This window comes from Magnolia sinica, chromosome 13 (genome assembly GCF_029962835.1).
Source record: "Magnolia sinica isolate HGM2019 chromosome 13, MsV1, whole genome shotgun sequence".
Classification (NCBI taxonomy): Eukaryota; Viridiplantae; Streptophyta; class Magnoliopsida; order Magnoliales; family Magnoliaceae; genus Magnolia; species Magnolia sinica.
In genome coordinates, this window is record NC_080585.1 from 50,928,404 (window position 1) to 50,955,928 (window position 27,525).

At 39.2% G+C, this 27,525-nt stretch overlaps 1 protein-coding gene across 3 annotated transcripts in view; it reads left to right on the plus strand.

Moving 5' to 3' along the window:
• Window positions 1–27,525, plus strand: part of LOC131223756 (uncharacterized) — a 150,816-nt gene that overhangs the window by 79,646 nt on the left and 43,645 nt on the right. For all 3 annotated transcript variants that reach the window (XM_058219257.1, XM_058219256.1, XM_058219258.1), the window contains 12 exons: window positions 3,598–4,061; window positions 4,212–4,556; window positions 13,233–13,457; window positions 14,289–14,379; window positions 14,555–14,632; window positions 14,822–15,112; window positions 15,604–15,801; window positions 16,036–16,524; window positions 22,650–22,811; window positions 22,888–23,217; window positions 23,318–23,400; window positions 23,538–23,642. In XM_058219257.1, coding sequence (XP_058075240.1) covers window positions 3,598–4,061; window positions 4,212–4,556; window positions 13,233–13,457; window positions 14,289–14,379; window positions 14,555–14,632; window positions 14,822–15,112; window positions 15,604–15,801; window positions 16,036–16,524; window positions 22,650–22,811; window positions 22,888–23,217; window positions 23,318–23,400; window positions 23,538–23,642 — 2,861 coding nt within the window. The remainder of the gene's footprint in view (window positions 1–3,597; window positions 4,062–4,211; window positions 4,557–13,232; window positions 13,458–14,288; window positions 14,380–14,554; window positions 14,633–14,821; window positions 15,113–15,603; window positions 15,802–16,035; window positions 16,525–22,649; window positions 22,812–22,887; window positions 23,218–23,317; window positions 23,401–23,537; window positions 23,643–27,525) is intronic.

Consider the following 27,525-nt stretch of genomic DNA (forward strand, 5'->3'; position numbering starts at 1 on the left):
ACCAGTTGCACGGGCTCGTGCAACTGATTTCAGGAAGTGATTCCCATGAACAGTTAAGATTGATGAAAGGTGGGTCCCATGGCACCAAGATCGAAGTTTCGCACGTGTGGAGGCCTATAAATACCCCCTCCCCCCTTCATTTGGATCGATTGAAGATTTTGGAGAAGAAGTAGAGCAAGAAAGAAGACTGAAGGTGGGAGTGAGGAAGAGCTGGTGGCTTGCGCGGGCCCATATTGGTTGCGCGGACCTGCGCAACCAGACTGCCTTACAGTTTATGATGATAAGAAGCCGATATGCTTGTGAAATGATCAATCCCCAGATTTTCTTCTGTCCAAGCTCCAAGAAGAGAAATCAGTTGATCAGATCTGCACCATATTCCTCTTAAAGAGATGATTAAACCACAAGTCGAAGCGCTGCCGAATTTGACATCCGGCTTGGACATTTGAACTTTGTTAATTTCTGTGTTTTCTAAATAAACTATCTTGGAATCAAGGGATACTCGAGGATGTAAATGAACTCAGTATTAATAATATGATGATTGTTCTTAATAAACTCTTTCTCTGTTACATTTGAATAAGATAATCTCCCAAATCGAATGCATTTGTTTCTTGTTCGAAACACTAAGCTATAATGTATGTAGCGCACGCTACATGTAGCGCGTAGTGTCTAGCGTAGATAAAGTAAGCTACCTGAAATCTCATTTTTAAGTGTTTTTTCTATGTTAGTTTAATACCTATTTTAAAATGGTGATAACTTATATTTATGACGCGTGGCACTACATTAAACCAATCCGGACCATCCAAATTGTGGTCCATATCGTGGATAGAGCACTTAGATCAATCCGAACCGTCCAAATTGTGGTTTATATCATGAATTTGTGATGTTTCAATACATGAAAAAAAGAGGTCACACTTAGAGATGTCTAAGGAGGGGGGGGGGGGGGGGGGTGAGAGAGAGAGAGAGAGAGAGAGAGAGAGAGAGAGAGAGATTTTGCATGGAAATAAGTGATTGATGATCTAGAATCGTAGTCAAGAACTTTTAGAATTCATGCGTTTTGTAAATTTTAGGCCAAATGCCACGCTATACACTACATTCTATTTAAAACACTGGTTTAAATGCGAGTACTTGAACTTCTCTAAGTTTTATATGTAGAACGAATAAAAGACCATAAATCTTGCCCAAGATTTTGAAGACTGTAAAATTAGGGGTAGAAGAAAAATTGGCCCTTGATACAATGTTGATATTTGGACTGCGGAACCACTTCTTAGGGGTGCAAGTCAGCTCTTTTGACTGCCTTATCAAATGTTGCACCTATCCAAAAATTTCATTGTTATTCATGCATAGTACAAAAGTGTGAAAACACAATGTGCGTACACATCTTAGATTTGCCTTTTTTTTGTGAGCTACTTTTCTATCCTGACGTTCTTGACTTGCAAGCGGGCAAGATTGATTTTTCTTTGATATTTATGCATTTATAATCTATGAAACGTGGGTACTCATTTCGTTGGAAAATTGGATGCTCGTTTGCTTTAGGTTCCTTGCTGGTTCTGAATATTGGTCGTAAATCGAGTGATATGACCATATTGGCAACATATCCGTCCGCATCAAAACACAATTAAAGACTGTTCGGCGTCTGGGGTACATTGTCACTGGTATTGGCTGATACGGGCCATACTGCCTCCCATCATGTGACGTACCCAAGACAGGGTTAAAAAGTCCCTTTGCATTTTTTTTTTTCCAATTTTTTCTAACATTCCCTTCTTCCCCCTCTTCATTTGAACTTTAGATTGATTATTAATTTGGCATTATCATTTAGACATGATAGCATGTCTTAACAGATGTATGCATGTATGCTACTTTTGCCAAAAGCTACTTATTGCATGTATGTTTGTGTATTCATGAATGAATCATTTGATAGTGATGTTTATAATGCCAGCATATCAGTTAGAATTATGCATATTTAACAGATGAATTGCAATTCTTTAAACAGTAAAATAAAATCTATTGTATGCTTCCAACCCCAAACATTAAATTTATTATTTATTTTTATTTTTTTGTAAAGGTTACACTACCAGGATTGAACCTTGGATTACTCCCACACACTACATTGGGTCCACCAGCTCATCTAATGAGCCAGAGACACCCCAAAAGTTAAAATAGAATATAGTGAAGCTGTTAATTATAATATCTCGGGTCTCTATATTTAAACGTTGAAGAGGATATATTCCTATCAGATAAACTTATGCATTATAGAAATATCTAATGAACTCATCTAGGATATAATTGTATCACTCCTATCAAACAACACATAGTTTGGGACCCTATACAAAGGAAACTTATTATGTGTACTTGTTTTTTGTGATCTTTGAGTTCTAAGTGTGTAATAATGTCTTTTTTTAGCATCCCGTAAAGTTTCATTGAAAAATTCGATCAAGTTCCCAATGTTTCCCAATCTTTACCAAAAAGAGCGATACATTCTATGATACATGCATTATTTTCCATGCGATACCAATATGTTTTCATATCCCAAGGGTGTGACACATTCATCGATACCAATATTTTAATCACTGGATGCTTGTTAATACCTTAGTCAAGCAGATACTGCCAAAGGTTGTCCTTTGGAAGTGTCATTTTCTGTAACAGACTTTATAGCTTTTGTCTATTTCATGAATTTAATTAAGACCATTTGATAGAAAGATATATTACAGGAAGGTACATTTATTTTGCAATACATCTTTTGCTTTCACACTCGCCACAAGTTTGTATAGCTTCATATCTTTCCGTGTACACGTGTATGTCCGTGTGCTTGGGCGCATGTTGTGGTGGTACTGAGCTATTTTGTGACCCGTGTGGTGCATGCATGACATGCAACCCGTCCAATAGCTACACCACAACCATGATTCTCAGACACCCAAAGTAGGCTGGCCAAATTTTAGTTGGGCCTTACAATAGAAAACAATGTTGAATCACCCAATAATATCCAAATTCATTTGGTGGATCCCACTCGGTGGTTTGACTGTCCTGATATTTGGGGTTTCCCATCATCATGGTGGGCACACCTTTTCGATGGGTTGGATGCCATACACATACCTCATGGGTCCCACTACTTGAATTAGGGACTCTTTGGGTGGTTGTACATTGTTTTCTATGGTGTGGCCCTCTTAATTGTTGGATTGCTCTTTTTTTGTTGGGTGCACATCATCTTGGGGTGCAGCTTTTGGGTGGGTTGGATATCATGCACACACCACCTGGTCCCATGATAGCTCGGTACCAGTACTATGCAAGTGCTCTCCTATGTGTGTGTATGTACGCATATGTATATTCGGTATTCGCATGACATCAATCCACTTTGGGTTCACCGGAATCATGCATCCATTATCTCTCACCATTTAAAGGTTGGAGGGGAATCTAGCAGCATTTCCAAAAGTCGATTTTGAATGGATGTTAAGATTTCTGCCCACCATTTCTTGATGGCGGGCAATAGGAGTGAACAGACTTGGTGAATGCACTTGGTTCACACAATCTTTTTTCATTCAGTGTATATGTGGATATAAGATGCCAGTAGGTTTATTATTGTTGATTAATTCTTATTTGCAGCTTTTAACTCGTCTGGTCTTCGAACGAGGCAGCACTGATGCGGCGGGGAAGGTAGCGGATATTATGTGTGCTGATTTTGTTCACGAAGTGATATCAGCCTGTGTGCCACCAGTTTATCCTCCGAGGACTGGTCATGGTTGGGCCTGTATCCCCGTATTACCTACCTTTTCTAAAACAAACCTGGAGAACAGAATTCCTTTCCAGTCTTCTAAAGAGGCTAAGCCTAGTTTATTTGGCCTATCGTCAGAGACACCCGGAACCCCTCTTTACCCTCTTCAGTTGAATATAGTGAAGCATTTGGCTAAATTGTCCCCTGTGAGAGCGGTGTTAGCATGCGTTTTTGGGAGTAGAATATTATCCCATGGCAGTGAATCGTCTCTGTCCCGATCCTTGAATGATGCATTACCACAAGCAGCTGATACCGACAGGCTATTCTATGAGTTTGCACTTGATCAATCAGAGAGGTAAGGGATTTCAGATAGACATTGTGTGTAGAGAAATGTGTGCCCCTTGACTCAGGATATTTTCTTTCTTTACCTTCCAATTAAGTTGTTATTATGTGGTCTATGTCATATCTTGGTTGTCTAATTTTGTTCTTGGCTTTTGATGAGAAGGTTTCCAACTTTGAACCGATGGATACAAATGCAATCCAACCTTCATAGAGTGTCAGAGTCTGCTATAACAGCTAAACATCCAAATGAGATGGGTATTCCTAAAACTGAAGCAAAAGTAGCTGTCAAGCGATCTCATGACCCTGACAGTGATACTGAGTCAGAATTTGATGACATGGTTACTAGCGGTCATATCTCTACAATTTTGCCAGAATTTAATACCCAAGGCCACATAGCTTCTGACCTTCGGCAAGATTCTCCAAAGTCTGAAAATGTTGAACATGATCCAACAGTTTTCCTCTCATTTGATTGGGAGAATGAAGGGCCATATGAAAAAGCTGTAGAGAGGTATGTATGAGGTTCCTTTATCCTTATTTTGTAATAGACATTGTAACTTCATATTAATGGCCTTCTTGTCTTTCTATTTTTATTTTCTCAATCTGCCTCGGATTTTTTCTTGTGATGATCAATGGGAAGTTGTTCAAAAGTAAAAAATAACTGTATATGATAGAAGAAGTAAAATAATCTTTCATTCACTCTTTCTCAGGGATATTGGCGATCTCATCCTCCCCTCCCTACATGGGGCAATTGGAATGAGTGGCCTTTTGATTAACGGATCATCATCATCATCTACGCCCTTAAACCAACTAATCGCATTCTCATCCTCCCCTCCTTACATGGGCAATTGCAATGAGTGGCCTTTTGATTTATGGATCATCATCATCTATGCCTTAAACCAACGAATTAGGGTCGGCAACATGAATCCTCTTCCTCCATTCCAATCTATCAAGGACCATGTCCTTACGTGAACCATGGGTTATCAGGTCTTTTCTTATTACCTCCATTTCCCTTTGAAGGCCTTCAACTTGAACCAACTCACTCCTAACAGGTTTAGTTCCCAGTCTGTTGCACGGATACAAACCATCAAGTCTACCTTCCCACAACTTATTATCTATTGTTGCTACTCCTAAATTACCTTGAATGCATTCATTTCTAATTCTTTCCTTCCTCATCTTTCCACTCATCCATCTCAACATCCTCATTTCAGTTACGCCTATGCTATGAACATGTTCCTTAACTGTCCAACATTTTGTTTTATAAAGACTAATGAATCTCATTTTAAATATAACGACATATCCCCAGTCTCGGAGATCTGTTGCAAGCCACAAAAGTATCTTGTATCCCCTATATTTTAAAGGTTATTGGAATAGAGTAATTCACAAGTTCCGAACCCTCTACTGCTACAAAGATGCTGCTCCCTCTTTGGACGAGTTATTGAGTCAAGGTATTGATCCTGTTTCCTCGGCTTTTACACTTGCTAACGTTTTGTAAGAGATGCTTCCCCAATCCCCTCCCCCTCCCCCTCACCCTCACCCAAGCTTCCTCTTTCTCACCCTTGTAATCTTGGTGACCAAGTTGCCTCATTTGAATTATCCAATCCCATCAAAGCAGCCTACGAAAGGTTATTTTTATATTTCCTTCTTTTCTCTACAAACTCCCACGCCTTTGTTAGTGCTTCTCTTCTCTAGCATTAACTTCAATATGATCATGTATTGGTTGCAATACCACATCTGTAGCCCATGAGACCACAAAATTTTCTAAGGTAGATGCTCTGTTATGGAATATTGATACGACATCAAATTCATTCTGGGTAGTGCTAGATCCATGCATTCAATGGTGGTAGAAACCAATGTTCGAAATATTAGTTTCGCGCAATGTATCGCACCCTTGGGATACAAATATGTATTGGTTATCGCACGAAATATATAATTTGTATCGGGTAATTATTGTACTTTTTGGGAAACATGGGGAAACATTGGGAAAATGGTTGAATTTTTCAATGGAACTTCAAGGATTGTTAAAAAATACCTTAACACACTTTTAAATCATAACATTTAAAACAATTTGCACATTATAGGTTTCCTTTGTATAGGGTCCTAAGCTATGCACTGTCTGTCTGAACTAAGGCAACTATATTAAAATATAATGCATAACATTTATAAATATATGAAGACATGTATGAAATCACATCTAATTCATTCAAAAGCAAAAGATATAGTAGAAATTGAAAAACATACCTATCAACAATGTGACTGTTTATGGCCTAGACCCAGATAGAGTTGCACGGTGGCTCGTAATCATCGTCTTCGTTTCGACGGGGCTGGGAAGAATACTGCTCCTCCACAAGTCGACAATACTATACCCAGGTCATGGTAGAATTGTACCAATTAAGATGCTCCTTGACATAATGTTGGTACTCCTCTCCGAACTGAACCAATACGCCCATCCATGGGTACTGTGTAATAGTCACAGTCTATGGTTGATATGGATCTGGGATGGGCATGAAATATGAATAGAGCTATGGGTATCCATACTACCCTTCATATCCAAACTGCTGCCTATATCCCTGCCTGTTTGCGGAAGTGAAGTCCTGACCGCAGTAAAAAAATGATGAGGTGTAACTGCTGGAGTCGCTTCCCGCATATCCACTAGCTCCATATCCATACCCATTTTGTGGCACATAACTCGAGCTACTCTCGTGTCTGTGATCCATATCCATGCTGTGGCCTGTAACTCGAGCTCTACTCCATCTTCCGTGAACCAAACTATAGCCACCTCGCTTCCTACGAACGCTTGTGTCCCTCATGCATTTTTCATGTAGCTCTTCCTCAAAATCAGAAAGCTTTTTTTTTTTTGTAGCCTCTGGCACTCATGTCTTATTATAGATAAGACAAGGCCATGGTTCTTCTGGACAAGAACTATGGTCAGGGTCTTGTGTGGCATCATTAAAATCCCCCTCCCTAGTGAAAGGACTCAGAGGCCTCTAAGGTTGACTCCCACCCTCGCTTCCATCATCCCTGTCGCCATCATCACCATCATCGCTACTATTGCCGAAATCACCATCACCCCAATTGTTGTCATCACCATCATCAGATCCACCTGTTGCATCACTCTCTGTCTTAGTGTCAAACAATGTCACCGCGCCACGTGTCCCGCGTGATAGTGACTGTCACGGACTGCCCGCCAGACTCTCATCGATAGGTCGAATGCTTCATCAGGAGATCTCAACTGCTCTAGATGTGCATGAACATCGATCCCTTGTCTCGTTGCCTTTGCCACAACATACAACTCTGGTCGCCCTTCTGAAGTATCCGAGTCATCTAACCTAACCCACTAGTAAACCGGGTCTTCGTCCTCGTCCTGAATATATTATTGCTGTTCGACCGCCATTAGGTCTTGTGGGTCCTATGCTTTTCTTCATTTAGATTGGAGCATCCTCTCTCGTAGCTTCATATTGTAGTGACAATACACTAGCTTCTGAAGCCTATCATACCCCAGTCTATTGCGCTTATTTGTGTGGATGAGGGAGAATGTGCTGCAATTTCTTTCACTGGGTGAGGAGGAGACCATCTGTGCGAGCACACGGATAACCAACTGTTGTAGAACCTCACAGTACGTCTCGTAATTGGCCCACCATTCGCCTGCGAAATTTAAAGTTATTTAATTAGTTTCAAAATTCATAAAATAATATGAAAACTAACTTTACATGTAGCAATTCACATGGCATTATGGTGGTCAACATTTTCGCGGCCTGACACCTGAACATTCCAGCAGCGTTGTGGAATTTAACAATCTGTTGATGGCATATAGCAACCAAGGATAAGTATGGAATCATTAAGATGCAAATATGTAGAATGTAAGTGTGGAATATAGTTACCTCAGTACCGGATGTGCCTTTCCCCGGACAGTTGGGGAATAAATGCTCGTACACTTCATGCACAACCCTCTTCAATGCATTGTTAGCATAGTGTTTCCAGCTGTAGTGTATTTTGGATTTAAGAAATATGATGAAAACCAACATGATTCTGATATTTAGACATTAATAGGAAAGTACCGAAGCATATAAACAAAAAAAAAATAAAAAATCATATAAGTACTTACTAGTCTCATGTAGTGGGTGGGAAAGTGTCTTCTCCCAACGGTCCTCTATTATTGTATGCACCAACTTATATGCGTTTGTGACTTTAGCCTTGATAACATATTTCATCAGTTGAACGGAGGCATACGACGACTCCATTGATGGATTCGTCTCATCGTCCACCATTCTCAGCACTACATAGATGGACTCCAAAATACTCACTATATCGTGCACGCGCTCCCAAAACGGGTTGCTCAATACGAGCTCTTTGATTCTCCAGGTTATACTCTATTCCTCTTCCTAGCCAAAACTGTGTTGTCTTAAGAGGTGAAAAGCATTTGTAGCCCATGCTTGTGTCTGAGGAGGCTATTTATGGCGATATAATTTGTGGCAAACCGCGTTGCCCTCGGGGCGCACCATATTGCCGCCACTGACGGTTTGTTCTCAATTGCCTCTAGCATGAGATGGATACAATGCATTGAACAGTGGATCCAGTACATACGATACTTATTCTGTATATCCTTCCCTACCTTGACAAATGCACTCCCATTGTCTGTAACAAATTGCACAATGTTCTTCCTCGCAACATCTTTGATGACATGGTACATTAATTTGTAAATGTAATTCGCATATTTAATCTGATCACTCCTATCTACGGACTTTAGGAACAATGCCCATCCTTTGTGATAGACCATAAAATCTATGACTGACGTCCTCGTCTATCCGATCCAACCGTCACACATGACGGTGCAAACATCACCCATGATTGCATATGTGAATCCACATACATCTTCATCTCCTCATATTCTTCATCTAAACACTTGCCCATTATCTCAAAGGGCATGGGCGGTTGCACACCCTCACCCCCATGGTGCACCTCACTTATCATATTCTTGAAGTGCAAGCGCACTACTTCATTCGCGGGGATTTGATTGTATATATAAAACTTCGCAATAAACTTCCCAACATTTTTCATTACATCCCCTCCACTAAACATGTCCATTAATTTTTTATTTTTTATTTTTAATTTATCCCTCTCGCTTCCTTGTACATCCTCGGATCTGACGGTAGATTCGACACTTGCATGCTACTGCTCCTCCCCATTCCCATATAGCTCACCCCGGCCTACTCTCCCTTGCTCCACTCCCCCCACCACGCTCATGGGTAGACCCCTCAAATCTAGGCTGTCTCTTGATCCCTATCCCACTCATCCCGTAGGGATTCTTGAACTGCATGTCTAAAATCAGGATTGTCATTGTCAACAATATCCATTGCATCCTCGTCCCCTACATATGGAGGCCGCCCCAACTCCTCCCTACTTTTCCTCTTTCATGCTTGTCGTTCATCTCTTATCTTCCCATTATTTTTAATACAGCCCTCATCTCAGCTTGCACATCCTATGGACACTTATAACAGTCCACAACATTGCAATGCCCTCTCGTTAAATGCTCTTTCAAACGGGTTACCCCTTCACTCTTCGACACATGACCACATAAATTGCATATACTCTCGAATCGATTGTCGAGAGTGGGCCGGCCATATTTCCATCCTATATCTGGCTATCTCTCTCCTCTTCCTCATTACATATTTTACCTGGAAAACAACATTCTTTTAATAAATTGCATCCTATATCTGCCTGGGAGGTAGTTGTTACTTTCTAATGTGCATAAAAATCTAAATTAAAACTTCGGACTAGCTTACAATTGTGTTCATTTTAATGTGGATAGAATTCTGAATTAGCTTTGATCAGACAGATTTTGAAAGGTTAACCTTTGATGGAAAAAAGAGAGAATCCCACCAAGGACAGCAATGGGAGGCTGTGGACTAACCCTAGGAACATCTCCAAATACAAGATTGGGAAATCCCACTCTCTGATTGTCAAGCTTGTCAGTGATAACATTGGTGCCCTATAAATTCCACTGTAGAACCCTTGTTGAAAATGTGTATAACCCTCCACCACTCCAACTCTTCATAAGTGAATGCTCACAGGATTACTACCAAAAGAGGACTTCCATTGACCTAAGATGAAAACAAAGCCTGTGTTTTCAGCCCTGGACTAGTGCTGAGGGGTGTGAAACCTCACCTGATGCTCCACAGTTGTATTGTGTTGTTCCTTATGTCTGAGATTCTTCTTGGGGATCAAATCAAAACTAAGCATTGCATAACATCTACAGACTCGAACTCAATTAGTCTATAGACAATGAAAAAGCCATTTGAATGAAGGATAAGAATGGCTCTCCCTATCTCAGGCAATAGTTGTGATTGTCTTTTGAGGTAGGTCATTCTGGTCATACCAACTTCATACGTGCACAAAATGAGAGACTGGAAATGTGGGGAGTTATTTGAATGCCGTCATAGTATGATATTTATACACATGCACATCATAGTATAATATTTATACACATGCACAACATGGATCGAAATATCAGTATTGTATCGGTTAATACGACTACATTGTATCTATATCGACTCGACATGATATGTGATATGGGGTCAAATCAGCCGTAACTTTGAAATTTTGAGCCGTATTGGCCCGCATTGGCCGATATAGGGTGTATCAATGTCGATGGGTTAGTTGTGTATCAGTATTTCATTGATAGACTTATAAGAGGCCCATGTTTCGTTCTTTCAACTGTTGGAGGTTTGTGGAGGGTTTCTAAGCCATTTTGGCCACTTCTTTCTCATCTTTTAAGAGCAAAACACAAAAAAATTGTAGATTCGATGAATCGAAGTCTCGATGCTGGTTTTGGGGAAAATCTACAAAGATAGGTGAATCATTGATGCAGGACATGAAATTCAAATATGATGTGTGAGATTTCAGGCTTAAGATCATGTTAGTTCAGAAACAATTACACAAATTCCATATCCCACATGAAAGTCCAAACCATTCAATTAAGGGGAATCTATGCCGGTCCAGGCCTACACATGTTAGGGCTGGATCTGTTAAAATTATAACCAAACGATGCTCAAAGATAAGCAGTAATCATCCACACATGTACAACAATCAGTCCCTAATCCAAGGGATTCACCAACTTCAATTCAAGGAACCCTAGGGTGAGAAAAAGGGCAAATAAATTAAGGATAATGCAATCTAGGGTTAGGGTTTATGAAAACTGGTATGAGAGGGTAAAATAAGAAGCAAACCTAAACCGGAAGACAGTTCTCGCGCACGGACAACAACAATGGCCCAGATGCACGTGCGTGTGATCACGGCCGCACGTGTGTGGATCCCACAATTCAAAAAAAGGCCACCTTGGCCCTGGTTGGCCAGGGATGGACTCTAAAACCCCCAAATCTCAGCTCTATCCGATGCATGGTTTGTATGTGGTGCTCTACGGAAGTTTCAGCTCTCCTGCAGGGACAGATTCTGAAAATCTGTTATATAGAGAAAAACGGCTGCAACTATTGATGGATTTTGAGATGAAATGCTTGTAGGAGAAGAGAAATATGGATGGAAGGTGGGGGCGAATCGGGATAGATGTGGCTTCGCACCACGATAGTTAACCCTTCGAAGAAGGGAGGGCTTCGCACCCATTTAGGTTTTCATAACTCGGAAAGGAGCAGGAAAACGCAACAATTTTTATTAATCTTCATTTAATTAAAAAAAAACTACAAGAGGTGCCTATTTATAAGAAAACCCTATACCCCGAAACTAGCGACATGTGTGCAACCTATTACTTGGCGATGAAATAAACCAAAATAAAAACTAATAAATAATCCAAACCTAAAATATGAAATCAATCCGACTGGTGGGCCCCGATCATGAGATCCCATGATGGACTTTACTTGATTATCGGGCCCACTCTAATGAACCAAAACTCCGTCTTCTAACTAGGAGGCCCTCCCTGGACGTCGTCATCGAGCCAAATCGACGGTGGGGCCCTCCCTCTCCTTGCGTAAGTGCGTAGGGGGCGGCGTGTGTGCGCGTGATGTCCCCATCAATCATCTTTGTTTTGCCTTTTGTTTTTACCTTGCTGACTTTGTGTCCTTTTGACATAGTATGACCAAATGATCAACTTGTGCTTGGTTTGTGTTTGATTTGGGCATTTTTGCTTCATTTTTTTTTTTTTAATTATTTCCTATTTTCACCAAAATATTGCCTACTTTTGATGGATTATTTTTTTCAAATGTTTCTTAAAATGATTCATGAAAAACATGTACTATACCTCAGATCCAGTTTTGGTAAGACTAGTGTTTTAAATAGCGTGTAGCGTATAGCGTGGTGTTTGACCCTCTATAGCGTGTAGCGTAAGCTACACAATCTTTAATATTTTTAATTAAAATAATAGAACATATGATAAATTTTACAAAATGCACAATTTCTACGACTTCTTGACTACGAATCTGGATCATCAACCACTTATTTCCATGCAAAATCTCTCTCTCTCTCTCTCTCTCTCTCTTTGCTTTTAAGCATCTCTAAGTATAACTTCTTCTTTTTTATTTATTGAAACATCACAAATTCATGATATAGACCACAATTTGGATGGTCCGGATTAGTTTAATGTAGTGCCATGTGTCATAGGTATAAGTCATCACCATTTTAAAATAGGTGTTTAACTAACATAGAAAAAACACTTGAAAAAATGAGATTTCAGGTAGCTTACGTTATCCACGCTACACACTGCTCTACGCTACATACACTGTAGCTTACACTACATACCCTGTAGCTTACGCTACCAGGGAATTACGCTACTTGCCTATGCTACACGCTACGCTACAACGCTACTGAAAACACTGGGTAAGACTGAGCAAACTTTGTTTTGTGAATATGAATAATCATAAACAGTAATGCTGTAAAGAGGAACACACGGCCTATGAGGGATAAGGAACTGTGGTATTAGCAAAACTTTTCTTTTGTGAATATGAACAATCAGAAATTGTGGGATTAGTTTCTAGGATTTAAAAGAGGAAACATGTGGCCTGTGCGTTACAGCTGTAGCTTGCAGTTTGGGTTATGCAGACATGACAATGTCTCCTTTTTGTTCCGATTGTGGCAATAGAACTTTGTCTGCAGGCAAGGTTCTATCTAGTCCATTTTACTGCTAGCTGAAGTGACTTGGGAACACCTTATCTACTATTTTAGCTTTATTCTCTTTTGACAGATTAATCAATGAAGGGAAATTGATGGATGCTCTTGCCCTTTCGGACCGTTGTTTACGTGATGGAGCTTCAGATCGGTTACTTCAGTTAGTCATTGAACGTGGAGAGGAGAATCATTTCATCTCTGGACAACCTCAAGGTTATGGAGCACATAACATTTGGAGCAACACTTGGCAGTATTGTCTACGTCTGAAAGATAAACAACTGGCCGCCAGATTGGCCCTCAAGTATGTGAACTCCATAGGACTTGTTATGTCTATTATTTATTGCATATATATCTTGAGCGATGCAGAAACTATGCTTGTTTTCATCAGTTGTTGGACGTCAGTATTTCTTCTCTTAGTTGAACATTTCTTCCTAGGTGCTACCTCTTTGAATCACGCTTCAGACTCATTCTCCCACTTCCAAGTTATACTCGAAGATATTTTGTAACAGATAACTCCCTGCTATCACATTTGAATCTGTTGCCGCTTCACTTCAAGCAACTATATTTCTTTTTATTTTCTAATTGGGCAGGTTTCGGATTATTGTTCTCATCAGACAGTGCAATGTTGTTCTCATCAGACAGTGGATGTGTTGTTCTCATCAGATAGTGTATATGTTATCTGGTATCTCAGTATTGAGGCCCGCTAAATATCATTATGTTAGTTATGTTTGTTGAACTTGAGCCACACTCTGAGATCTATTGTTACCATATCCTTGTTCTTCTTATGCCTACGTTGTGCGAAACTGATTCAAAGATATGGAAAATATAAAAGGCTTTAAAATCTCTGTTATAATTGTTTATGAACTGCATGAATAGATAAGAATGTAAAGAGATTTGCAGTTTAACTTGTGCTTGTCTGATTACATGACAGAGAAAATAGATAAGCCTTTGAAATCTCCATTATGTTTGTTCAGAAAGCCCATTTAGGAATGCATACGAATCTTAAGAGTTTGTTATATACTACAGTAGTCTTCTGTATTACCATGATAGCATTCATTTATTTCCCTCTCTGATGTTGAGTTCTTGACTTTTGAACATCCTTTTGACTTTTGAACATCCTTTCCTATTTTAGGTATCTGCATAGATGGGAGCTAGACGCTGCAACGGATGTTTTGACCATGTGCAGCTGCCACTTGCCTCAAAGTGACCCAGTTAAGAATGAGGTACTTATGATGGTCTGTCATTTGTTTATATTTTTCTAAGATACCCTTTTGTTTGTGTAAATCTCCAAGAGTATCTCTCGTCCTTTTCATTTCGTAGCTAGCTATATTATATATTGGCTAGGAAGGGCTGGTGGTTTTTGTTTTCCTAATGACAGATTTGTTTGGTGATTCTCAGGTTGTGCAGATGAGACAAGCTTTGCAGAGATACAATCACATTTTGTGTGCAGATGACCGTTATAGTAGCTGGCAAGAGGTCATAACTCTCTTTTTCTTGAAGCGAAAACACCATACTGCACTTCTTTATTTCTAGACAATTACTGCGAATATGTAACATCGACTTCTCATTTTCCTTACTTGGATGCAATTGTGATCCTCCATACAATCTAGAGATCATTGCTTATTGTTTTTTTTTTTTGGTTGGTTTTCTGTTTTTTTTTCTCAGGTCGAAGCTGAATGCAAGGAAGACCCTGAAGGTCTGGCCCTTAGATTAGCTGGGAAAGGGGCTGTTTCTGCTGCTTTAGAAGTAGCTGAAAGTGCAGCCTTATCCATAGATTTGCGGAGAGAACTACAGGGGAGACAACTTGTAAAGCTGCTTACTACAGACCCTCTTAGCGGTGGAGGGCCAGCAGAAGCCTCACGTTTTCTTTCTTCATTTCGTGACTCTGATGATGCTTTACCTGTGGCAATGGGCGCAATGCAGCTGTTACCAGACCTGCGATCAAAGCAACTCCTTGTATTAAATCATAACCTATACATATATAAACAGATTTATTTATGAAGGGGTATACTGCTGTGCTACCAGGAGCACATGAGTCACATGCATATTTTAACTGTTAAGTGTCTAACATGAATGAGATCGAAACTTCCCTTTAGTTGGTCCAACCATGAAGGATAAGCTAAAAACATACTAAGATAATCTAATCTAATTATTGGTTTACAAATTGACATCAAAGAAAAGAAAATAGAACAACTCACATTCCATTGAAAGTTCACTGTTTGAATGGCTGAGGGTTGCATGATCAAGCAGTTATTGGTCATTGATCAATCCATGGCTGATCATGCAGTTCTCTGTTGGGTGGACGTTTTGGATTATCGTGCATGTGTCATATAACTGTGTATGGCAGAAATGGGAGGACAGTAACTGCTGTGCTCTCAATGGCATTTTAATATTCCCCTTTACAAAACACTAGATTATATAAACTTACTTTCCTTTGTTGTATGAAGGTTCATTTCTTCCTGAAGCGAAGAGCTGGAAATCTATCAGATGTTGAGGTTTCTCGTCTTAACTCATGGGCCTTAGGGCTTCGCGTTCTAGCAGCTTTGCCATTACCGTGGCAGCAAAGATGTTCTGCTCTGCATGAACACCCTCATTTGATTCTCGAAGTCCTTTTGATGAGGAAGCAACTACAGTCTGCTTCTTTGGTAAGAAATTGCTCCTTTCAGTTTGTTAGTAGGTAGATGTTTGTACTGATACAAGCCCCCTTTATGACATCAGGAAGTGTGCCTTCTTGATTATGACTTCAGAGGTATAGGGTAGAGCATAATGGTTTCTGCCCAGATTACCCAACAAAGACAAATAAATTAAGAAGGAAACAGGAAAATGTTTCTCTCATTTATCTTACTCTGTTTTTTTCTTTCCTCAATGTTCATCTGCAGATCTTGAAGGAGTTTCCTTCCTTGAGGGACAACAGTCTAATTCTTACATATTCTGCCAAAGCAATTGCTGTCAGTGTTAGTTCCCCTTCAAGAGAACCACGGATATCCATTGCAGGGCCAAGACCAAGGCCGAAAACAAGAACAGGCATGCCTTCAAGGTCAAACTTCACAAACAGCCTCAGTAACTTGCAGAAAGAAGCTCGTAGAGCTTTTTCTTGGACTCCTCGTGATACTGGAAATAAGATAGCTCCAAAAGAAGTTTACCGGAAAAGAAAGAGCTCAGGATTGACAGAGTCTGAAAGAGTTGCTTGGGAAGCAATGGCTGGCATCCAGGAGGATCGTGTTTCAGTTTATTCTGCAGATGGGCAGGAGCGTCTTCCATCTGTGTCCATTGCTGAAGAATGGGTACTTACTGGAGACCCAACGAAGGATGATCCAGTTCGCTCATCACACCGATACGAAAGTTCCCCTGATATAATTCTTTTCAAGGTAAGGCCCACAGGCTGTATTAGTTTTGATTACTATGTTGACTATAGGTAGCCGTGGCCAAGGTATTCCATATCGGTTATTGTGGTCGTAACGGTCACTGTTAGAATGGTCACACCTGTGACATGATCACATATGTGGACACATGACGTGTTCACACGTGTGGCATGATCACATGTGTAGTCCTCTGGATTGGGTTTAGTCTTTATGCATTGAGGTTGTGTACGTGGGTTTTTTGCTCTTTGGTAGTGTGCTTCTTGTGATGAGAGTATTCTTGTAATTTCACCTCTTAAGTGAAAGCCCTAGTAGAATAAAACAAAATGTGGAGAGTGTGGGGCTGTTTGAGCTCATTCTCTCTAACGTTTTCCTCCTACTTTCTTCTTCTCCAAGATCAACATGGTATCAGAGCGACGTTGATCCATTTTTCTTCTTGATATCTCTCTTCTTTATGATTAGAAACCCTAATGTGTTTGGGGCCGATCTAACCTAATCTCTTTTGGTTGATGTACCCTCTTGTGATGGGTGGTGAAATCGTGTTTAACGAAGGGTACAAGGCCTGCTTTTGCATTTACGCGTGTAATGGGACAAATTGGGCAATCTTTCATCCAATATGCAATCTATGGTCAATTTCGACGCATGGAATCAGTTTTGAAGACTGAATATTCAAAAGTTTCATGAAGTCCTTTATTGTGTTGTTCAAGACAAGTTGAAGTTCAGGAGCAGGTATTGATTTAGTAGGTCACCTTGTTGGAGGATTTGTGTTCAAGAAAAATTATTTGTTGTCATTAAGATGGATTCCAAGAATGATTCCAAGAGCATGATTTTATCTTCATAAGATTTGGTGCCTTTCCAAATAACATCAATGAAATTGAATGGCACAAATTATCTACAGTGAGCCACATCTGGAGAAGTTTTTCTGACTGGAAAGAGAAAAGTTAAATATTTGACATCGCCTAAACCTAATATCACTACGACAAATTATGATGATTGGGTGGTAGAGGATGCCCAAATTAGGGCATTGTTGTGGAATAGCATGAACCACATATCAATGCCAATGTAATCTTCCTAAAGGCCGTTAAAGATGTCTATAATACCTTGAAGGAGATGCATTCTGATGTGAAAAACTTAATCCGTATTTATGAACTCCTACAGAATATATTCACATTCCAGTAGGGAGATAGAAGTGTGGGAGAATATTATTCTGTTCTACGCGACATGTGGGAAGAGTTGAATGTATACCAACCATTGTTAACAGATCTTGAAGTTGTGCGTAGGCAAAGGGAGGAATTTCATGTTGCTAAATTTCTCTTTGGTCTTCAACCTAAGTTCGAGCTTGTGAGGTCCCAGATTCTGAGAGGTAGTGAAATTCCTTCAGTGACAGAAGCGCCTTCAGTGACAGAAGTGTTCGCCAGAGTTCAGAGGACAATTGGCATGTCTACTTAAAATTCCACTTCATCAGATCACTCGGCATTTATCTTCGAAGCGGGCAAAGGTGATGGGGTAATTTGTGGTGGCTGTAGTCGAGGCGGTAGATTTGGAGGTGATTGTGGTTGTGGTCGTGGTCGTGGTCATGGTGGCATTAGTGGTCGTGGTCATAGTAATCGTCACTATACTCATTGTGGCCTCAACAATCATAATGTTGATTCATACTGGATTTACATGGGAAGCCTTACTGGGCTAATCAAGTCAACTCACAGGAGAGTTCAAAATGTTATGTATCCAATCCTGCCACTCCTGTTGAGCCGAGTACTTCAAGTGACATAATCACTATGTCCAATGAAGATTATGCCAAGCTTCTGAAAAATCATTCCACTTGTGCCTCTTCCTCTAGTTTTACCCTTGCTTAATTAGATACATCTTGTCTTACATTTTTTTAGTATACTCTATGGATTATTGATTTTGGTGCTTTCGATCATATGACCAGTTGGCGTAATTTGCTGTCCAAGTTAGTTCATTTTTCATTTATTTTGTCTATCAACCTGGTTGATGGCACTTCAACCAGTATATCTGGTGAAGGCATTGTGTGTGTCCTACATCAAATCTCTCATTGTCTTCAGTTTTGTATATTTCAAAGTTTTTGTTGAGTCTTATTTGTAAGTAAACTAACTAAATCCTTAAATTGTTCTATCAAATTTTATCATTCTTATTGTGAGTTTCAGGATCTAAAGACAGGGAGGATGGTTGGTGGAGGGCATGAATCTAATGGACTTTGCTATCTTATGAGTGGAATAATAAGAGCTAGAGCTGTATTGCAAAGTAACATCTTTCCTCATCAATGGCATTCTAGGCTTGGGCACCCATCCTTAACTAATTTGAAGATTCTTGTCCCGTCTTTGTCCTATGTATCTAGGTTAGAATGTGAAGCTTGTGAGTTAAGCAAGCATCACAAAATTTCTTTTTTTTTTTTCCCGTGATAAACCATTTTATTTGATACATTTAGATGTTTGAGGACTTGTTCATATTTCTAATTTATCCAACTTTAAATGTCATCTTTGTGGATGATTGCTCTAGAATGACATTGCTATATTTTATGAAAGATCGTTCTGAGGTGTTTATGTGTTTTAAGGAGTTTCATGCACAAATCCAAACTCAATTTGATGCGAAAGTGTGTTCTAATATCAGATAATGCCAAGGAGTTAACCTTTTTCACTCATATCTCTCATCTCATGGCATCATTCATCAAACATCTTGTGCACGCACATCGCAACAAAATGGAGTTGTTGAGCGTAAAAATCGTCATTACTCGAAGTGGTTAGGGCATTATTATTAAACATGAAGGTTCGAAAAAGTTTTTGTGGTGATGCTATTTTAGTTGCATGTTATCTTGTAAATTAGATGCCCTCGTCAGTTTTAGGAAGTAAAACTCATTTTTAATATCTTGTATCCCCAACATCATTCTTTTTCTCTTCCTCTTAAAATTTTTAGGTGCGTTTGTTTTGTATATCAATTTGATCATGTCTCAGATAAGTTTGAACCCAAAGCTATAAAGTGTGTGTTTCTTGGGTACTCAAATACTTAGCATCTCTACAAATGTTATAATGCTATCACCCGTAGGCGATGTGTCCATGGATGTCACCTTTGAAAATACTCCATATTTTCAGACAATGGGAAGACATCGCAATTCTCAAAAAACTCTACCACCCTTTCGATGGTGATAGACACATATTTACCTAGAAAGCAAGCCACCGAGTCACAATAAAACCATCCACCGTTGTAGGTCTACTCCAAACGTTCCAAGAGAAGTACTAAAACGTCTAGTAATGTGCCCTTCGACAGTTCTACCAATCCGTCTGAAGATCCTCCTCTTCAGTTTCCACTAGACTTGTTGAATGAAGATGATCAACCTATTGCTATTCGAAAGGGTATATGTTCGTGTACTCTATATCTTATTTCCGATTTTGTTTCCGTGAATGGTCTATCACCTTCATTTCAATAGTTTGCTTTGTCCTTGTCATCTGTCCGTCCCTTGACTGTTTCAGGAGGTCTTCATACTGATGGGTGGAAAAGAGCTATGGAAGAAGAAATGACTTTGCTTCATCAAAATCAAACTTGGACTTTGGCTAAGTTACATGCAGTGAAGCGTGTAATAGGGTGTATACGATGAAGTACAAGTTTGATGGCACTGTGGATCGTTTAGAGGACTGACTAGTAGCAAAAGGGTATACTCAGCCGTTTGGAGTTGACTATTCTGAAACCTTCTCCCTAGTGGCCAAGCTTCATTCAATTCGTATGGTGATTTCTATTGCTACAAATTTGAATTGGCCCCTATATCAACTGGATGTAAAGAACATGTTTCTTCATGGTGATTTACTTGAAGAAGTGTATATGGAGCAACCGTCTGGCTTTGTTGCTCAGGGGGAGTCGGATAAAGTTTGCTGGCTAAGAAAATCAATTTATAGGTTAAAGCAGTTTTCACGTGCGTGGTTTGACAAGTTTAGTAACGTGATAATGCAGTTTGGGATGAAATATAGTCAGGCTGATCACTCAGTCTTTGCTAGTTAGAGTGGGAGTGGCACTTTGGTTCTTGTTGTTTACGTGGACGACATTATCATTACTGGAAATGATGGTGAAGGCATATTCGAGTTGAAGGAATTCTTGCAGCAACACTTCTGTACAAAGGATGTAGCCTCCCTTCAATACTTTCTAGGAATTGAGGTATCCTAGTCACAATTGGGGATTAATTTATTGCAAAGGAAATATGTTATGCACTTGTTAGAAGAGACATGTTTACTGGGGGTTAAGCCAATTACAACTCCCATGGACACAAACTTGAAGTTAAGTACAGATGAATGAGACTTGTTTGATGATCCAGGCAGATATCTCTAGTTGGTTGGTAAATTGATTTATTTAACCATTACATGACCAAATGTTACTTATCCAGTCAGTGTTGTTAGTCGGTTTATGTAAGCCTCTCGTGTATCTCATATGGAAGCTGTGTTTCGCATACTTAAATATTCGAAGGGCGCCCCAGGCCATGGAATTCTCTACAAGTGAAATGGACACCTTAAAGTGGAAGGATTCTTTGATGCAGATTGGGCTGGATCTCCTTCATATAGGTGGTCCACCACAGGTTACTGTACCTTTGTAGGAGGTAATCTTGTTACCTAGAGAAGCAAGAAGCAACAAGTTGTTGCTCGTTCTAGTGCATATGCTGAGTATAGGGCTATGACCCATATCATGTGTGAACTTGTGGGGTTGAAGACATTGTTGTGTGAGTTAGGTTTTTTGGTTGATACTCCCATGAATCTATATTGTGATAACCAAGCTACATCACATTTCGCAAATAATCCAATTTATCATGAGAGGACCAAGCATATTGAAGTGGATTGTCACTTCATTAGAGAAAAAGTCGCGAACGAGGAAATATCAACCCCATTTATTAAATCTGAAAACCAAGTTGCCGACATGTTCACAAAGGCTTTAGGTCGAGCTCATTTAGACAAATTTTTTGACAAACTGGGCATTTATGATATATATATTCTCCAGCTTGAGGGTGAGTGTTAGAATGGTCACACGTGTAGTCATCTTGATTGGGTGTAGTCTTTATGCATTGAGGTTATGTGTACATGGGTTTTTTCTTCTTTGGTAGTGTGCTTCTTGTAATTTCACCTCTTAAGTGAAAGCCCTAGTAGAATAAAACGAAAAGTGGGGCGTGTGGGGCTAGAGCTCCTCATTGTCTCTCACACTCTCCTCTTTCTTCCTCTCCTCCTTTTTCCATTCTTTCTTTCTTCTCCTCCAAGATCAACAATCACCATTGTTACCGATACGAGGACGTGCGATAGTGCTGTATCGGGCTGCTTGGTGACTTTCTGAACTTGGTTATGTGTTTCAAATGTTTGCACATCACAATCAAGCATTAGAACTAGAAATTGGTATTTAAAAAAAAAAAGAAGACATAAATACCTCTTTTTTTGATTTTTCGAAAAATGGCTCCCAGAGCTTCGATTCACCCAAATTACTTCAATCTACTGTTTTAATCCTAAAAAAATATTGCAAGAGTGGTTGAAATATGTTATAGAATGATTTAAGAAAGTTTTTGGAATAAGAAAAGTGAAAAAATAAGAGAAAAATGGATTTAAATAGAAAAAAATGACAGTTTTTCAACTGTTATAGGACTTTTCCATATGTTACGGGCATGTTCCTCATCCAATGGTACACAGGTTCTGAAAGGACACGTAAAATTTTAAATTAATTTCACTCAGCCACCATCACAAAATCAATGAAACCACCTAACTTCGTGGGATCTTGCCACAATAAAAATGTGCACGTTATCCTGCCAGTTTAGAATACTGTGCTGTAACCATAAGAATTCTTAGAAATATTGTTATCCATTTTGTTATTAAGAGTACCAGGTTACATAGGACCTGGCTGCATTACCTTGAAATTGATGGGTCAAGTATGGGTCAGAGTCTACGAGAACAAGGCCATTTGGAGTATCCAGGGGACGTAGCTAGTGCATATTGACATAGAGTGTATGCTTAAACTGAAATAATTGTTGGTCAACTCGTACTTTATTTTGTAACCTAGTGTCTGGAAAATATAATTAATCATAACCTTATGATTCTACGTGTTTTTGAATTGAGCATTCAACTGCAAGTCCGCTGAAACTGGGGATTGTTTGTCTGTAGGCACTGCTTTCTTTGTGCTCTGATGAGTCAATATCTGCCAAAGGTGCTCTGGACTTGTGCATTTCTCAGATGAAGAGTGTCTTGAGCTCTCAACAGTTGCCTTTGCATGCATCTATGGAAACTCTCGGTCGCGCATATCATGCAACGGAAACTTTTGTTCAGGTATCTTGCTTTTTGTATGCATGCTGTTGTTTTCATTGGAAATTAGAAGAACATGTCTAATTCTACATATCTGTAGGCACTGGTTTATGCCAAAGCACAGCTGAGAAAACTTTCTGGGAACAGTGACTTGTCAAGCAATTCAGAGAGAAGTAGAGATGCTGATGATGTGTCTTCTGATGCTGGCGGCTCCAGCATAGGTAGCCAAAATGCAGATGAACTGTCAGAACTTCTGTCACAAGCCGAAATCTGGCTGGGACGTGCGGAGCTGCTTCAGAGTCTTCTCGGATCAGGAATTGTTGCCTCTCTTGATGATATTGCTGACAAAGCGTCGTCTGCACGTCTCTGTGATAGGTTAATTGCTGAGGAACGATACAGCATGGCTGTATATACTTGCAAGAAATGCAAGGTAAGCAACAGCATTGAGGAGAAGGTAATCGGACATGTTATTCTCCTTTTCGGATATTTCTGTTGTGTTTTCATGTAAAGAAGGTACTGTCTAATTTCAGATTGATGCTTTTCCTGTATGGAATGCATGGGGACATGCTTTGATTCGGATGGAACACTATGCCCAAGCTCGTGTAAAATTCAAGTAGGTGGCATTTGTTCATTTCTTTTCATTGTAGATAATGGTTGCCAAACTATAATCACAGTTGGGAGAGCTGGAATGAGTTTCTTACCCCAAGTAAAAATTGTGATGCCTATCGAATACTTCTTTGATGTCTCCAGGCAAGCTCTTCAACTGCACAAGGGTGATCCTACACCTGTCATTCTTGAGATCATTAATACAAAAGAAGGAGGCCCTCCAGTTGATGTTTCTGCTGTTCGTTCCATGTAAGTAGGCGTTCTAATTGTGAATCATCTGCTTGGTTATTTTATTCTTTTGGTGTAATGAATTGGATCTCAATTTCCTTATTGAACCTGCATTGTTAAGCCAAGTTACATTTAATATCAATAACCATATATCTGGCACCAGATGTGCTCTGGTAGTTGGGAAGTTCTAAAATACATTGTTCCAATAGTGTAGAAAAATATAATATAAATATACTTCAAAATATAAGAAGAGAACTGAAAAGAAAATAAGGAAACTACAATGAAGATCAGCAGTCTTCTCAGGAGTTCTATGGAGAAGTTTATATTGATCAATTAATTATTGTTGTTATATCATCATCTTGCATTTGAGCAAGGGATTGCTGCTCTAAGCATGCCAGCTCTCGTACATGATTGTGGTTGTGGCCACTCAAGTGAGTCCATGTGTGAAAAGCTAGGGCATGCCAAAGTGAAAAGCAAGTGGGCCTTAAAAACAGTTCAGATGTCCATATGATGGGCCATGAGCCTTTTCTATTGCTCAGGGAAACTAGGATATTATAATCAGAGCATTTGGTTGTAACTTGTAAACAATTCCAATTTTTTTAATTTTTTTTAAAATTTTTTTTAAATTTTTTTTAAATTTTTAATTTTTAATTTTATAGGAGATATCCTGAAATATGAATACTCCAATTAATCATAATGCTCATAAATCATTGTCTGTTGCTTCGATGGAGTATTCAATGTTGTATTAAGGGTTGGAATTGGTGAGGTAATCATGTATTTTGGTACCTTGAATATGCTTTAAATGTAATTATGTAAACTTTTTTGAGTTATTTGTGCGAATTCTTGTAAATTAGGGAAACAACGTCTTTTTTCTTGAATGCAGTGTGCAAAGCAATTGTCTTCATTTTCATATTTCTTATCATAATATCCATTTTTGGATAGCCTTGTCATTGAAGGTACTGTGTTTTAAAAAGTTGGGAGTGGATGGGAAACCACTGGAGTTTTTTTTTTTTTTTTTTTTTTTAAATTTAATTTTATTTATTTTTTTTAAAAATTTTATGCACACACCCTCACACTCACACACACCACAATGGGTACTCGAACCCATGACCTTAGTGTTGAAACTCTTGTGAGTCTACCACTAAGCCATGAGTAGGGACCCAGAAACCACTAGAGTTGATGGTTGGTGGAGATAAATTTTAAAGTGTTTAATACAAGTGAGAGGATGAAATGTGAGATTAAGAAGGGGGCTGTTCTTGAAGAGATTGACTTCCTCAACATGGAAGAGGTAGTGTGGTTTATAGAGTGGAATAAAATCGCTTTTTGAAAATTTGATATTTTTGAAAAAGTGGAAATGCTCCAAGTGACCAGCTTCCTGAATATGGACGCAAATTCTCTATTATATGAAGGAAAGGCATAGGTTTGTAAGGAAATTCTGAAGTTTTTCAAACATTTCCTGATGGGAAAAATGAGTTCGAATTTTTTAAAGATCAAGCTGGTTAAAGGAAGGTGACATAAATGCCAAGTATTTTCACCATATTGCGATGCAAAGAGAACATAACTGTATCAAAGTGTCATGAATGGTGACCTTGTGGTGGAGGATAAAGAATACATTGAAGTGGTCATTGTGGAATCCATTAGTGAGCTTTATTGCAAATGGTGGGAAGAGATTATTGCAAAGGTGACATGGCATACCGTAGCTTAGATGGGATAGAGATTATTTGCCTTTCCCATGAAAATAAGTTGTGGTTTGGAAGATATTAGGAATGTAGTGTTTGACTTAAAAAAGGATTAAGAGCCAAGTTTGGATGGTTTCACAGTTGCCTTTAAACAAGAGAAATGGGAGTTCAATAAAGGTGATTTGATGAAGGTTTTCAAATCCAAAAGATGCCTCAATCATATTGCTAATAGGTGATTGGGTTAAGAGCATAGGTACCATGTAGAGAAACAAATATCTGCTAATTTGTTTTCTAGTACATTATGACAATAGTTGTGCAATTTCAAATACTAGCTTCCAGATTGAGAAACTTGGATTGCATAAATGATTTGAGGGAACACATAACATGGGAAATAGGAACTGTAGGCATTAGTGAGCAGAAATGAGCTGCAGATCTGCCATGGTATGCCAAAGCGATTATGTAACGTACGTAATGGCTGCTACATAACGGTAAACATGGTAACTGTTATGCATTATGGGGCCGAAACGGCCGTTATAGAAAAATGGCCTCAAATGGTCCATAATGGGGCCGCAAAAGTTTTTTTTTTTTTTTTTCCAGTTTGTTAAAAAAAAAAAAAAGAAGGCCTCAAATGGTCCATAACAGGGCCACAAAAGGTTTTTTTTTTTTTTTCTCAAGAAAAGAAAAAAAAAAGGCTGTAATGATTGCTACGACCCATATCATAATAGTAACGGTGGTGGCTGTTACGACCACCATTACCGTTATGGGAATACCTTGAGATGTACAGATGCAACTCATCAAGCGAATTACAAACACGGTTAGCCGAGATTATCATGGAACCACACCTGCATATGCACTTGTGGTTGGTTTATGAGTAACATGGATTACCCATGGTTAACCCAACCCCTAGCACCATACACGGAACTAGTAGCAAAATTGTCTAAAAAAAAAAAATCAGTAGAAGGCCATTTTTGGCCAAACACATGAGACTTTAACATCATATGATGCGTATTCCTTGAGGTTGAGGCTTGAGCCTTAATTTGATGAAGCTTAAGCTACATGTAATTATGCCTCGAGAATAACCTTGATGTAGTTTTCTTCCAACTTGAGGTGTAAGGCACCTACATCTAAAAACTAGGATCGAGGCCATCATTTTTTGACCATGACGCCTTGCAATACCTCTATTCCTAAAAGAACTAAAACTCAAGGCATGCGAGTTTCTCCAGAAGTATACATTTTTTTTTTTTTGAAACACAAGGCTGAGATCGAGAATAAACCTGTTGATGCCCTTAGTCATCGAGTGGCGTTACTCCAATACATGAGTGTGGAAGTCATTGGGTTTGAATAATTGAAGGGAGAATATTCTATATGCTCAGATTTTGGGAAAGTGTACACGTCACGTTTGGATGATCAGTCGAGGAGCGATAGTGGATTTGTCCTAATCGATGGGTTTTTATTTAAAGGTGATAAACTCTGTATTGCCCGCACCTTTCTTCGGGATGTTCTAGTTTGAGAGCTTCATGTTGAAGGAGTAACCGATCATTTTGATAGAGGCAAGACTATTGCCCTTGTCGAGAATAGATTTTATTGGTCCAATCTCAAGCGAGAAGTTGCTAAAATTAATGGGCAATATAGGACTTGTTAGTTAGCAAAGTAGAAAAGGCAAAACACCAGATTATATAGGCCTTTGCCAGTGCCACACACTCCGTGGCAAGATATTAATATGGATTTCGTGCTTGGGCTACTTCAGACAATTAGAAAGCATGTGTAAATTAGGACTTGGGATTTAGTTTTACCAGTCACAGAGTTTGCATATAATAGTTCAGTCAATAGGTATGAGTCATTTTAAGGTAGTGTATGGTTACAAGCCTAGGAAGCTTATAGAGCTCATTCCCATGTTAGTCTCCCATAGGGCTTCAGAGGCTGCATATGTATCTTCACGACATATTCATGACTTACATGATGAAATTAAGAAATGAATTAATGTGAGCAATGAAAAGTATAAAATATTTGCCAACTATCATCGCAGGTAAAAATATATTTCAAGTAAGAGATGTGATGGTTCGGATAAGGCCAGAACGGTATCCGCAAGGGGCCATGAAGAAATTACAAGCCCTTGGTGTAGGACCTTATAAAATATTGAAAAGATTAGGTTCCAATGCGTATGTTGTAGATCTTCCACCTAACTTGGGAATTAGTTTTACATTCAATGTGGAAGATCTTTTGTC